The sequence below is a fragment of the Sminthopsis crassicaudata genome, chromosome 2, assembly GCF_048593235.1.
Source record: "Sminthopsis crassicaudata isolate SCR6 chromosome 2, ASM4859323v1, whole genome shotgun sequence".
NCBI classification, from domain to species: domain Eukaryota; kingdom Metazoa; phylum Chordata; class Mammalia; order Dasyuromorphia; family Dasyuridae; genus Sminthopsis; species Sminthopsis crassicaudata.
In genome coordinates this window covers 146,519,013-146,532,785 of record NC_133618.1, presented here as the reverse complement: position 1 = coordinate 146,532,785, position 13,773 = coordinate 146,519,013, and the positions used below count along the sequence as shown (strand labels likewise).

At 33.4% G+C, this 13,773-nt stretch overlaps 1 protein-coding gene across 10 annotated transcripts in view; it reads left to right on the top strand.

Annotated features, from left to right (window-relative positions):
- HMBOX1 (homeobox containing 1) overlaps positions 1–13,773 on the top strand; it is a 240,102-nt gene that overhangs the window by 92,991 nt on the left and 133,338 nt on the right. For all 10 annotated transcript variants that reach the window (XM_074287562.1, XM_074287563.1, XM_074287560.1 and 7 more), the window contains one exon: positions 4,047–4,130. In XM_074287562.1, the coding sequence (XP_074143663.1) occupies positions 4,108–4,130 (23 nt within the window). In that variant the 5' untranslated portion in view covers positions 4,047–4,107. Of the gene's footprint in view, positions 1–4,046; positions 4,131–13,773 lie in introns of those variants that run through there.

Genomic DNA, 13,773 nt, shown 5'->3' with positions numbered 1-13,773 from the left:
CCAAGTCAGAAGATAATATATCCCTTTCTCAATTTGCCACTGATTTGAATTATGTTTATATAGGGTTAGTCATTTAGTTTTTAGGAATCTTTTTTCATTTGTAAAGTGAATGGCAGATATGAAAGTACATTGAGAATATATGATTGAATATTTCCCTCATCGCTACTATGAATCAGATAGACTGGAAGTGATTTCTGTATTGGCGGTATGTGCTAAACACTGCATATCATATATAAGATGTGAATTTTTTTCTCATAGAATTGATATTCTTAAAAATAAGATAAAAAGTAATTGGATAAAGTTAGATGTTTCAAAATAATCAGCAATGTTACATTATAATAATTGCACTTTAAAAATGTTTTTAGGTAAAAGCAATACATTCTAAGTAGAAATATTATGTATTAAAAGGTGGAGGCTATTTTGTCATACCACTGGAGACCTTAGTCACTTGGCTGTGCATTTCTTTGGTCTTCTGGTTTTCCTCTACATCCTGGGCATTATACACCTTGCTTTTAATATTCCTTTATCTTATAAAATAAGACTACTAGAGAGCATTCTGGGAGAAGCTAAATCACAGAGTTCTATATTCCCTGGGCCCATGTATCCTCATCTCTGATGGCTCCCTATTGCAATTAGAGAAAAAAGCCAACTGCAATTTTTTTTATCTTTTAGAATATTATACAACCTGTCTTCTCTCTTATCTTTGCAGATTCATTGGACTTATTTATGTTTCTGCACTTCCTACATAAAGCCAAACTTGGTCTTCCCTGTTGAATGTTCTCTCTTCTTCCCTCTACATCATAGAGTTCACTTTTTATCTTTTTAGGGGTAATTCAGGCACCATCTTTCTGCTACTGTCATCCCTTTCAGACTACCTTGTTTTTTTGGGGTGTGTGTGTGTGTGTGTGTGTGTGTGTGTGTGTGTGTGTGTGTGTGTTTTGTGTAGATTTCTATTTTATATTTTTGCTGTATATGTGTACTTATTTACTTATAATATTATTACATTATTTCTTTCATTGGAATATGTTACTGATACCTAGGAGTTGCTACATTTTTTTGTTCTTGATTCCCTAATGACCAGTACAGTGATTGTCTGATTGAAGGGTAACACTGTGACTGCTGTATCATCCCCTCAAACCATAGCAACAGGAAGCAGCTTTCTCACTCCTGAATATTCCTTGGCTCTAAGACCTTTCCCTTCTCTCATTGGTGAATTCCTCCTGGAGTCACCGTTTTGAGGAAATGTCTTAAGACAGCCATGCTCTCTCACTTTTCTTCTGCCTAGGCTCCTGAGTCTTTATACTTTTCCATTATCTCACTCCTGTATCCCCATTAGCCTTTCAGCTCCCAGATATGTGTGTGACTTCCTCCATTTGAATGTAAGCTCCTATTTTTAATTTTGCTTGTATTTGTATTCCCAGTTTTGCACATGTTTGGCACATAGTAATCAGTTAATAAAGATTTGTTGGCTCCTTGAATCCATATTCACCTAGGTCAGCACCTACTGCTGCATTACAATATAAGTACTATATATAATATAATTATTTTGATTTGTATTGGTCCTTCCTATTTATCATTGATTCCATGCAGCTTATCCAACATTTTTTTTCATTATGCCTCACTGCCTTTATTTATATTAAACATTCATTCACTTTCAATGTCACTTATTGAATGTCACTTATTGAGATTATGATAATTCTTTTTTGAAAGGATAGAATTCCATTCTAAATTATTTGGTGACTAACACCCATTAGGAGAAGAGTATTTGATTTATAATGCCCTTACAGTCTGTGATTAATACCTTGCTTTATGATTTTTTTGGTTTGTGATGTCTTAATAAAATAAAAATCATAGACTGTAGCAGAAGGAACCTTAGAAGTCATCCAGATAAACCCAGTCAGTTTAACAATGAGAAGATTGGACATATTTTGCTAATAAGATTTTTGAAAGAGGGAAGCAGTGAAGGGAAAGAGGAAAAACAGAGGTTAATGGTACTAAAGTTGTGATAAGTAAAAAAAAAAAAATATCTTCAAGAAATTCAGCTTTGCCTTCTTTCTGTGGGTTTGGGGCTGAACTAACAGTGTATATAACAATGGGTTTGATGAGTATTAGTCTACTTTTCATTTCCATACTTCACTCTGGGAACATTTGTAATTCATATTCTCCTTCATTGATCTCTTAAGTACATATAATGCTTAATGTCCTTGTGGGGGAGGGAGAATCAGTGTTGGATATTAATTCTATTCACTAACACTTCCAGCTCCTTTTTAAAAACACGGGGACTAATATTATAGGAGTTGGTGTTCTGTTGTAAAAATATGATGGATACACAAATAGGTAACATTTTAATTTGGAGAGTGAAAAAACTTTCCTAAAAGTGTTTACATCTTGCTTTAAGACTTCTTAAGGCTTTAATTCAGTCCTGAAAACAGATAAGGATTCTCAGGGGTAGAGGTGAGTGAGGCATATATATTTGAAGTATTGGAATGACTTTTGTGTATAAATAAAAATATATATAATCACCTTTAGTGAAGTTACTTTGCTTAGCTGGATCATAAGAGTGCATCATAACTGTGCAATGCACTGTTATATGAAAGAAGCCTGAAGTCATGAAGTAGAATTCCCTATGTGCTAGGAAGGAGATTTTATGCTTTTGTCTATAGTCCAGTGGAGACCCACTTAAGGCTGTTGAGGAAGAAGCCATGGCAAAATCTGGACCTTGTAACTATTATTTTGGAGGGTAAGAGGCAGCCCGGAAGAGAGAATGGAAAGCCCAAGAATAATGCGGGAGGAATTGGGTAGAGAGATAATTAAGGGTCCATGAAAATGATAGGAGAGAGGAACTTCAGGGTCACATGCAATGCTCTGATCAAAGACTTGACTGTTCCTATGGCCTTCTGGCCAGGAGTAAAAATGGATGAGTTAAAGAAACTGATGAATTGGGAATTTAGGGTGTTTAGGGGAATCTGTATACCTTGAAGTGCCAGAGTATGAGTGCAGCCATTGGATGGCAGTCAGTAGTACTTAAACTGCGTAAGAGCCTGGGATAAACAGAGAAAAGCAAAAGATAGTCCCTTTCCTCAGGAAGCTCACAGTATAAAGGATAAGTTGGAAATAATTATCATAGGAAAAGCATTAGAATTAAATGGGAAAAAGAAAGGCTTCTTGTAGAAGGTACAATTAGTTAGAACTTGACAGGGAAACCAGGAAGCAGAGATGGGGTGGTAAGACCATTCTTGGCATGGGAAACAGTAAAAATGTCTGGAAGTCAAGAGAGGAAATGTTTTAGGAAGATTTGACATCTGAGTAAAGGATGGATTGGAATGGGATATTTGGTAGAGAAAATAGCCAGCAGGGTATATTGTTGTAGTCTGTGCAGAAGTAGAGGATCCTCTACTAGAAGGGCGATAAGAGATGTTATGGAGGCAAAATGAGTTGAGGACGACATGATAGCAAAGTTGTAAGACTGGATGACTGTGAGGAATTTAAAGTGAAGAATAAGACAGTGAGCCCATTTTTAATTTTTATTTCTTTGAAAAAGAAGTGAGAATGATTTGGAGGCTATTAGATGCTTAGATTTGGAAGTCAGGAAATTAGAAGGGGATGATAGATTTGGGAGATGGAAATAAAATTTCAAAAATCTATGGTTTGATACCTCTCTAAGTTTCTTCTTTTCTTCAAAAGTTTTGAGTTAACATAGGTAAACAGTATTGTATTATGTGTTGAATTCCATGCTTAAATAAAATTGGTTCTATCATATAATTGGGAGTATTATAATTGTAATAATTTTAATTCTAAGGAAGCAATATTAGACATTTTTCCCAACTGAGTAATTTATAGAATTAAATACTCAAGTTGTCTTTAGAAGTTGATTTTTAAAAAATCTTTCAACCAAATGCTCCCATGTAAAGTGACAAGCTAATTTCTTTGAAGTATAGTTGACTACGTTTAAAAATGTGATCATCCTTATGTAATTAATTTTTAAAAGCAATATAAAGTACTTTTGAGTAAATATTCTTTCCGAATTTTCTGTCTTTATACTGCAGAATGGTAATTAACACTGACAGACTTCAAGAAGCATTTTGACTTCCCCTCCTCATGTAAAGTATGCTCAGTTCCTTTCCAGTGGTGTAAGTACACAATACTTTTCTGTAAATTTGTTTTATTTTCACTTTTAATGAAGGGTAAAAATGAATATTATTGATGTATGTTGTTTAATCTTAATTTAACTAAAGAAGCATGCCTGGTCAAAAGTCTGAATAAAATAATGATTTACCTGATGGGCGTGAAGTAATAATAAGCAAACTAGTTGCTTCTCTCATTACAGGGGATAAATTTTCAATTTTACCTTTTTCCATTTCTTTTTTCACATATTTTGAACCTAAATAAATTTCTGAGTATTAACATTTACATATTTAAGTTGGAAATCAGAGTTTGAATTTTTCTTCTAAAGAGTAGGTATTATCATAAGAATTTATGTAGTAGCTTGAATATTCTATTTATTGGATGTAAAAGCCTTTTAACAAGTAGTATATGACCAGTACATATGTAAAATTCATGTTTCTGTTTCAGTTTCTTTTCAAAGCCACCTCAGACATATGACTTTATTCTCTGGTTTAAAGATGGAAGCCTAGTCATTCATGTAGTTATAGCTTTTTTTTTTTTTTTTTTTTTGGACGGGAGATAAATAGGGCAGTTTATCAGTTGTGTTATTAACCCCAGTTAATATTAAATAGGGTTCTAAGATAGAATTCTGAGAATTTTATAAAATAGAAAAAGGAAAACTTTTAGCTCCTTAGAGAGCCTCTATTGGGCCATATTTTGAATCTTTTGTGTATAGTGTTTAAAAGTACTTGATTCCATTTTTTCACATAAAATATCCATTATTTGCATTGGGGAGATGGTTATACAATGTAGTGAATCTTAGATAAAAATTTCCCCTTCTTTTCATTTTCAAAACATCATGGTTTGGCAGAGAGCCATATAAGAAAAAGCTCTGGGCTTGGAATCTGGTGATCTGGATTTTAATCATATGATATCATAGAGTTCTGGATTTGTCAACAGAAGACCACTTGAAGCTTTGATACTATTTGTGTGACCTTGGATAAGGGTTCTTGTTGCTCTGAGCTTCATTATATTTATCTGTAAAATGAGGTTATTGCACTGAAAAGATTTCTCAGATTACTTCCAACCATAAATCCTAAGTAGCTGTGTGATTTGGGCAAAGTCATTCATTCTTGAGTCCAGTTTCCTCATCATTTAAAGTATGAATAGAAGTAAATAATATCTTAAAATTCCATCCAGAATATTATTATTCTATTAAAAAAAGTGATGAACACATGGTACATAGCGACAATAGGATTGTATGATGATCAACTAAGATAGACTTGGTACTTCTCAGCAGTTCCATAATCCAAGGCATTCCCAATAAACTTTGGGTGAAAAATGCCAATCACATCTAGAGAGAAAACTATGGAGACTTAATGTAGATCAACACATACTACTTTCATTTTTTTTTTTTTCATGTTTTTTTTTCCCTTTTGTTCTGATTTTTCTCTTACTACATGATTCATATGGAAATAGATAGAAAATGAATGGACATGTATGTATAACCCCCCAAAACAGGTTTTACATGTAATTATGGAAAATAATAACTTTTTTTAAAGAGTCCATCCAACCAGCTCTAAAATTCTGATTCTTTTCTTTGTAATTTCCTTTATAAGCTTAATTCTTTTCCTTATTTTGGCTTCTTCATATATCCAAAATTTATACACTACATTTAAATTTTAAGTATTTAGAAAATTATAATTTTCCAGATTGGCAAGAACTGTAGGCCTCCTGCAGATCAGAATTGCTTGTCCCCCTTCTTCTTGGTTTTATCCTTGACTTTCCATTTGCTCTGTTATTTCATCTTCCTTCCCATTTCTACCTGTTCTTCCCCTTCCATCTTACACCTCTCATACCTGCATTGATCAAAGACTTGAACACTTTTTACAAAGTATAAATCCTCAGAACTCTATTCCACATGGACATCGGTGTGATTTAAAATGAATTAAGAGAAATCATATGGCCACTTAGGAATGAAAAGGAAGTTGGAAGCATTATGAAAAGAAAAGAAGAATCTGAGAAAAAAGTTACATGAAGATAGTAGTGAATATCACTTTCCCATAAAGGAATTATCCTGAGAGCATATTCTGTTACTGGACTCACCAGTGCCATATTTAAAACTTTTCCTAAAATTGTTGATAAAAAGAAAGAGGACATCAACAGTATAATCCTGACTGGATGCAATTTCCCTATCCCATCATCGCCCATGATTTTTCCTAATTATTGTGATTCTTTCTTTATGGAGTTGAGGGGAAGAGTGCACAAATAAAGAAAAAAGAGGTAATACAAGGGCTTAGTTTCAAGTCCAGGAGGATATGTTCTTACCTTGGTGCCTAACACAGAGTAGACACTTAATAAGTGCTTATGGAATGACAGCTACCAAACTCAACAGAGGATTCCATTGCTATTACTGGCATCCCACAACCCTTCATTGAGTGTATCAAACAAATTTTAATATCATGTTGAAAATTTTCTCCTCATTTCCTTCAAAGTGTTTGATTATCCTATTCTAGACCTATTCTAGATTCAACTGACCAATCTTTTTTGCAGATCATCAAAACAGAGATAGCATAGGCAATGATAGAGAATGCATTTAATATCTCACCCCTCTGTCCATGTACCTCACCTCTAATCTGAAAGAATTTCTTTTAGAGTTTACCAAGTATTCAGTTTAGCAATGTAATTGTCTGTTTTCTATGACATATGTCAACATCAGATTCAGTGACATTTAATTCAGCTTTCTTGAAGTGAAAGGCTATTGGGCAACTTGGCTATGTGCACTCAGATTGTGTCTTATGAACTCACTATTATAAGTGGCATAAGTGGCTAAATAATTAGGTATCAAGGCTCCAAAATCAGTGAGTTTTTTTTGACGTATGGAGTTGAGGTGAAATTTGTTAATGCAGTGAAATTTGTACTGATGGGCAGGTTACCATCACTAGAAATGTTGCTAATATCGGCCTTGTCCAGTATACAACCGGTGTCACGTGGCACTTGATTTGGAGTTAAGAGGAATAGGGATCTCTTGGAATGATGCAGACTTAACCATAAATTACTTCTACTGGATCACAAAGTAAAATTTATCTTTATAGTTTCGGGAAAATAACTTCGTGATTCCAGATTTTAACTAGTTTCTAAATATTCATTTTCTACAAAATGTTATCAGTTCCTTATGGTTTTTAGTATCATGTCATTTTAATTCCTTCATTTTTTTTAGTCATTAGCTTTCAAGAAAGCTACATTTGGTTTTGTAAGCTTTTTCATTCTGTTGTAGGAAAACTTGGGAGAAGTGGGACCTTCTTTGACATTGACATTTAAGAATGGAATTTAAATATGTTTCAGGTTAGTCCTATAATGTCAGAAATTTTTTAAAAAGGTGGGCTAAAAATGGTCATGATTATAGATCATAGGTATGTGTAATAATAGTGTGAATAATAAATGTAGAAATAGGTATTATTATGTATCAAGTTGTAAATTAGTTGAAAGAGCACTGCCTCTAGGGTCAGAAAACCTACATTTAAATTCTACATTATGTTTACTATTAATGTTACCTAGGGAAAGTCATTTAAGTGGTATGTCTCACTTTATTATTTAACTGTTAAGTGAGACACTTGGACTATGAGATCTTTAGAGGTGGCTCTAGATCGATGATCATATGACTCTGATGTTTGAACTTTTCATTTTAATACCATAATCTGCCATCATGGGGTGTTGTTATACTTAGATTTTCCTTGGTTTTCCTAATGGTTTAAATTATGAATTCATTTATACCTTACTCACAGCCAAGTTTATTTATTGACTTGGATATTACCATGCAACTTGTCTCTCCTTAATAATAGTGTTAGTAACTAACAGGTAAATCTGTACTTACTAAAATCTTCAAGTCTCTACCACCCCTATGCCAATAACTAACTCATTGTAAGTTATTGGTCTTTTTTATATAGAAAGTATTTTGTTTTATTTTTTTGATAGATAGATGCTATCCACCTCCAGAGAAAGAAAGCAAATCAAAGTTATATGCTTTAATATGTAAAACATATTTCCATGTTAACTGACCAAAAAAAAAAAAAAAAGAAAAAGAAAAGAAAAATCAAGTAAACTTTCTTTTTCTGAAGGTGGATAGCATTTTTCATCATGAGTCCTTTAAATTGTCTTGGATTATTGTATTGCTGAGAATAGCTAAGTCATTGACAGTTGATTTCATATAGTACTGCTATTTCTATGTACAATGTTTTTCTCGCTTCACTGTGCATCAATTCATATAAGTCTTCCTAAGTTTTTCTGAAGGTATCCTGCTTGACATTTTTTATAGTATAATAGAATTATCATGCAGTACAAGTTATTCAGCCATTCTCCAATTGATGGATATTCCCTCAACTTCTAGTTCTTTGCTGCCACAAAAAAAAAAAAAAAAGCTGCTATAAATATTTTTATATGTATTGGTCTTTATCCCTTTTTAAAAAAATCACTTTGGGATACAAACATAACAGTATTGTTGGCTCAAAGAGTCTGCATGGTTTGATAATCCTTTGTGCATAGTTCCAAATTGCTTTCCATTTATATCAGTTCAAAACTCCCATCAACAGTGCCTTAATGTTCCAATTTTTCTATATCCCCTCCAACATTTGCCATTTTCCTTTTTCCCAAGATGAATACTCACTGACCCAAGCAGCTTATGATAAACTACATGGCAATATGGCCTTCTCAGTAATACAAATACAAAGAAAATATACTTTTCTGTCATACTAGTTAATCTGATAGTTATAAGTGATACCTAGAGTTGTTTTAATTTGTATTTCTCTAATCAGTAGTGTTAGGACATTTTTTCCATATGACTATAGATAGATTTGATTTCTTCTTCTGAAAATGGCCCGTTTATATTCTTTGACCATTAATCAATTGGGGAAATGACTTGTATTCCTAAAATATACTTCAGTTCTCAATATATTTGAGAAATGAGGCCTTTATTAGAGAAATTTGCAAAAAAAAAAATTTAATGTAATCAAAATTATCCCTTTTACATCCCATATTGTTCTCTATATATTATTTGGTCATATGTTCTTTCCTTATTCATAGATCTAACATACTCCCTTAATTTGCTTATGATGTCATCTTTTATTTTTAAATCATATATCCATTTTGATCTTGTTTTAGTATATATTGAGATTTTAATCTATACCTAATTTCTGCTGAGCTACTTTTTAGTTTTCCCAGAAATTATTTCAAGTATTGAATTCTTGTCATTAAAGCTTGGAATTTGTATTTATCCACATATAAAATATTAAAAACTTACTTACATGTTTGGGTTTTGGCTTCATTTATTTATCTATAACAAGAATAAAGTTTTGTTTAAAGATAATTTATAGTGTACTATATTTGTATATTTTATAGCAGCTTGATTTTTTTTTAATTTTTAATTTATTTATTTGAGTTTTTATTTTTTTTATTAGAGCTTATTTACAAGATATTTGCATAGGTAGTTTTTCAGCATTGACAATTGCAAAATCTCTTGTTCCAACTTTTCCCCTCTTTCCCTCCACCCCTTCCCCCAGATGGCAGGTTGACCAATACATGTTAAATATGTTGAAGTATAAGTTAAATACAATATATGTATACATGTCCAAACAGTTATTTTTAGCAGCTTGAATATTGATTTTTAAAAGTACCTTATAGATTGTCTAGTACAACTTGCCCATTTTTCTGGCTAAGACAGGTGAAGTAAGTTTTCCAGTGGAAACTAGTTAAACAATTAAAATAGTTTATGAAGTACAAACTGTGAGTAAATAAGCATGGGTATTTTGTTGCTGTTTTTTAATGCATACCAGAATATAATCCTTGTTACTCAGTAGATTATTTGTATGCATTTTTTCATCTGAACTTCTGCTTCAGTCTGACTTAGATATAGCTTGATTGTGTTTCTTGAGGTCTTTATCTGATACTCTGTACTAAGAAGGCATTTTACTTTAGTGTACTCATTGACCCAAGCAGCTGATGGTAATCTAAATGGTACTAGAGCTCTCAGTAATGTTTGGTACAAAATGTATTTCCTCTGTAGCAAAATCCTCTGTACCTATCCAATTATAAGTTCAGTAGAATTCTTAATTCCTAATTAACATCTTAGAATATTTTAATATCAGGTGGTAGAAGTAATCAACTCTTTTATTGTAAGATTGCACTATAATGTTCGTTGCTACTATCCTTAAGAAACTGCTCCTAAAAGATTACTTACAGATTAGTATCTCTCCTGACGTAAATAATAAATATATTTATTTTCACTTATTTGTCTTTGAGTAAAAATATGGTAGCGGACATAATATCAGTTTCATTCTGTAAAGTAATTCTTGATGTATTACCTCTCAGGTGTATATGAACTTTTGCATATGACAGCAAGAAGAAAGGTGTTGTACGAAATTTTAGTTTTTCTTATTGTGCAAATATGAGTTTTGAGACAAAAGGATACACTAATGCAAAAAGTTGATAAATCAAACTGCAAATTATTTGACATCAAAATGATTTAGTAGGGCGGAGCCAAGATGGCAGAGAAGGCACATGAGACTCTTTAAGCTCCTCTTATGCCCTCATTACCAATCTTTGAATTCAGTCTCAAAAATAGTACTTGACTGGTGAAATTCATGAAGATTAAAGGTACAACAATTTACCAGCCCATAATCTGGTAGACCACCAGAGCTGGTTTGTTCTGAGGGGTGGGAACAGACCAGTGGCAGGCAAGGAGAGAGGAAAGTCTGGCATCCTGAGCAGACCAAGGACAGGGGTAGCCTTTGTGACTAGAAGAGCAGTGGAAACGACTCTGCCATAGGTTGACTGCTTTGCCTTGATTGTAAAGCAGTGGACCAGCACAGAGATTAGAGCCAGAGGTGCAGGGTACTCTAAAACGCCAGAACTGTACCCCCCCTAAACCGGGAAGTGACTCAGTATAGACCAGCGCAACTGTGCAGTTGCACACTGAAGTATGGCCAGGGCAGCTGCAAATCTACACAGCCTGGGGAAACAGAACTTCATGGCAGAGACACTTCTGGTTGTATAGGGCTATTCAGCTGGTCAGCTGCTAATACCCACAGCCCTGCAGCAGGTTTTGGAATGGGGTAGTGACTCTTTCACTGCTCAGCATCTTTCCTCAGGGGAGTCATTAATCCACACAGCAGGATTCTTAACAGAGCACTCCCATACCTGGCCACTCTTTGTAGCCAGTTGAGAGGCCATCCATATACCTATCCCTGTTCTGCTGAGGAAGCTGGTAACTTCCTGGCCCTGAAAGCAGACTCTACAGGCTTTAAAAAATGAGTAAAAGAAATTAAAAGGATGATTGATAGCTTCTATACAGAAAGAAAGCAGGTTTTCAACCTCCAGGAGACTAATAGCAGACAGTCTCCAGACAATTGTTGGTCCCCAACACAAAAGGCTCTCCTAGAAGAGACTATTTAAAACCTTAAAAGAGAGCTAGAAGAAAAATGGGGAAAGGAAAGAGAAGATATGCGAGAGTAACATCTTCCTGAAAGATGAACTGGAAAAGGTAAAAAACTCCCAGGAAGTGCAGGGAAACAGAATTTGTGAATTGGAAAAGGTAAAGAAATCCCAGGAAAGTAGGATTTGTAAATTAGAAAAAGAAAGTAACTCACTAAAAAAAAAAAGATGATGAAATGGGGAAAAAAATTCCATAGAGCAAAACAACTCATTTAAAAACTCAATTGGACATATACAAAAAGAAGTAAAAAAAAAAAAAAAAAAAAAAAAAAGCTAATGAAGAAAATAACTCATTAAAAATCAGAACTGAACAAATAGAAACAAATGATTCCCTGAGACATCAAGAATCAGTCAAGCAAAACCAAAAAATATGAAAAAATAGAAAGAAATATTTCATATCTACTTGGAAAAACAACAAACCTGGAAAATAGATCTAGGAGAGATAATCTGAAGATTATTGGACTTCCAAAAAATTGTGATGAAAAAAAGAGCTTAGATACTATTTTACAGGAAATCATCAAAGAGAACTGCCCAGAGGTAACAGAACCAGAAGGGAAAATAGGCATTGAAAGAATTCATCAAACACCTTCTGAAAAAGACCCTTAAAAAAAAAACAAACTCCATGGAATATTGAGGCCAAATTTCAAACTATCAGACTAAGGAAAAAATATTACAAGAGCCAGAAAAAAATAATTCAAATACCAAGTTACCACAATAAGGGTCACTCAAGATCTGGCTGCCTCCACATTAAAGGATCAAAGGGCCTGGAATCTGATATTCTGAAAGGCAAAAGAACTTGGAATGCAATCAGATAAGCTGAGCATTTTCTTCCATGGAAGAAGATGGACATTTAATGAAACAGATGAATTTCATTTGTTTCTAAGGAAAAAACTAGATCTAAACAAAAAATTTGATCTCCAATCATAGGACTCAAGAGAAGTGTAAAAAGGTAAAAGGAACTCTTGAGAACTATATTTCTGTTGTAGATATACATAAAGTCCACATGTATAATTTGATTTTACTATTATAACATAAAAAAGGGAAGTAGAAATGAAAAAGGGATAGTGTCAGAAAAAGGGAGATAAAAATAGGGAAACTACATCGTACAAAGAGGCAAAGAAAAGTATCATTTGAGGGAAGTTAGGGGAAGGAACATTGTGTGAATCTTATTCTCATCAGAGTTGGTTCAAAGAGAAAATAATTGTCATATTTATTTTATAGAGAATTCTCTCTCACATTATTAAAAAGTGGGAGAGAAAAAGGGAAAAGGAAGAGTAATAAGGGAAGGGCACAAAAAAAGGGAAGGTATTTAAAGGGAGGATTGAGGGATACAAAAGAGGGAGGGCTACATGATGCAAGTGGGACCCATAAGTTTAATACTGGGTTGGGGGAGGGCAAGGAAAAAAAAAAAATCATGATATGATCCAGGGATATTATGATGGCAGGAAATACAGAATTAGTTATTTTAACTGTAAATGTGAGTGGGATGAACTCTCCCATTAAGCAGAAGCATATAGCAGACTGGATCATAAGTCAGAACCCTACAATATGTTGTTTATAGGAAACACATCTAAAGCAGGGAGATACGTACAGAGTAAAGGTAAAAGGCTAGAGCAGAATCTGTTATGCTTCAGGTGAAGTCAAAAAAGCAGGGGTAGCCATTGCTATCTCAGATTAAGCAAAAGCAAAATTTGATCTAATTAAAAGAGATAAAGAAGGAAACTATATCCTGCTAAAGGGAAGCATAGACAATGAAGCAATATCAATACTAAACATATATGCACCAAGTGGTATAGCAGATCACAATGCAATAAAAACTACATTAAACAAAAAGTTAGGGGTAAATAGACCAAACAGTAATTGGAAACTAAATAATCTCATCTCAAAGAATCAAAAGAATCAAAGAATGATTGGGTGAAACAGCAAATTATAGAAACAATAATTTCACTCAAGATAATGACAATGATGAGACATCATACCAAAATTTGTGGGATGCAGCTAAAGCCGTAATAAGGGGAAATTTTATATCTTTAGAGGCTTACTTGAATAAAATAAAGAGAAGATCAGTGAATTGGGCTTGCAACTTAAAAAGCTAGAAAAAGACCAAATTAAAAACCCCCAACCAAATACTAAACTTGAAATTCTAAAATTAAAAGGAGAAATTAATAATATTGAAAGTTTAAA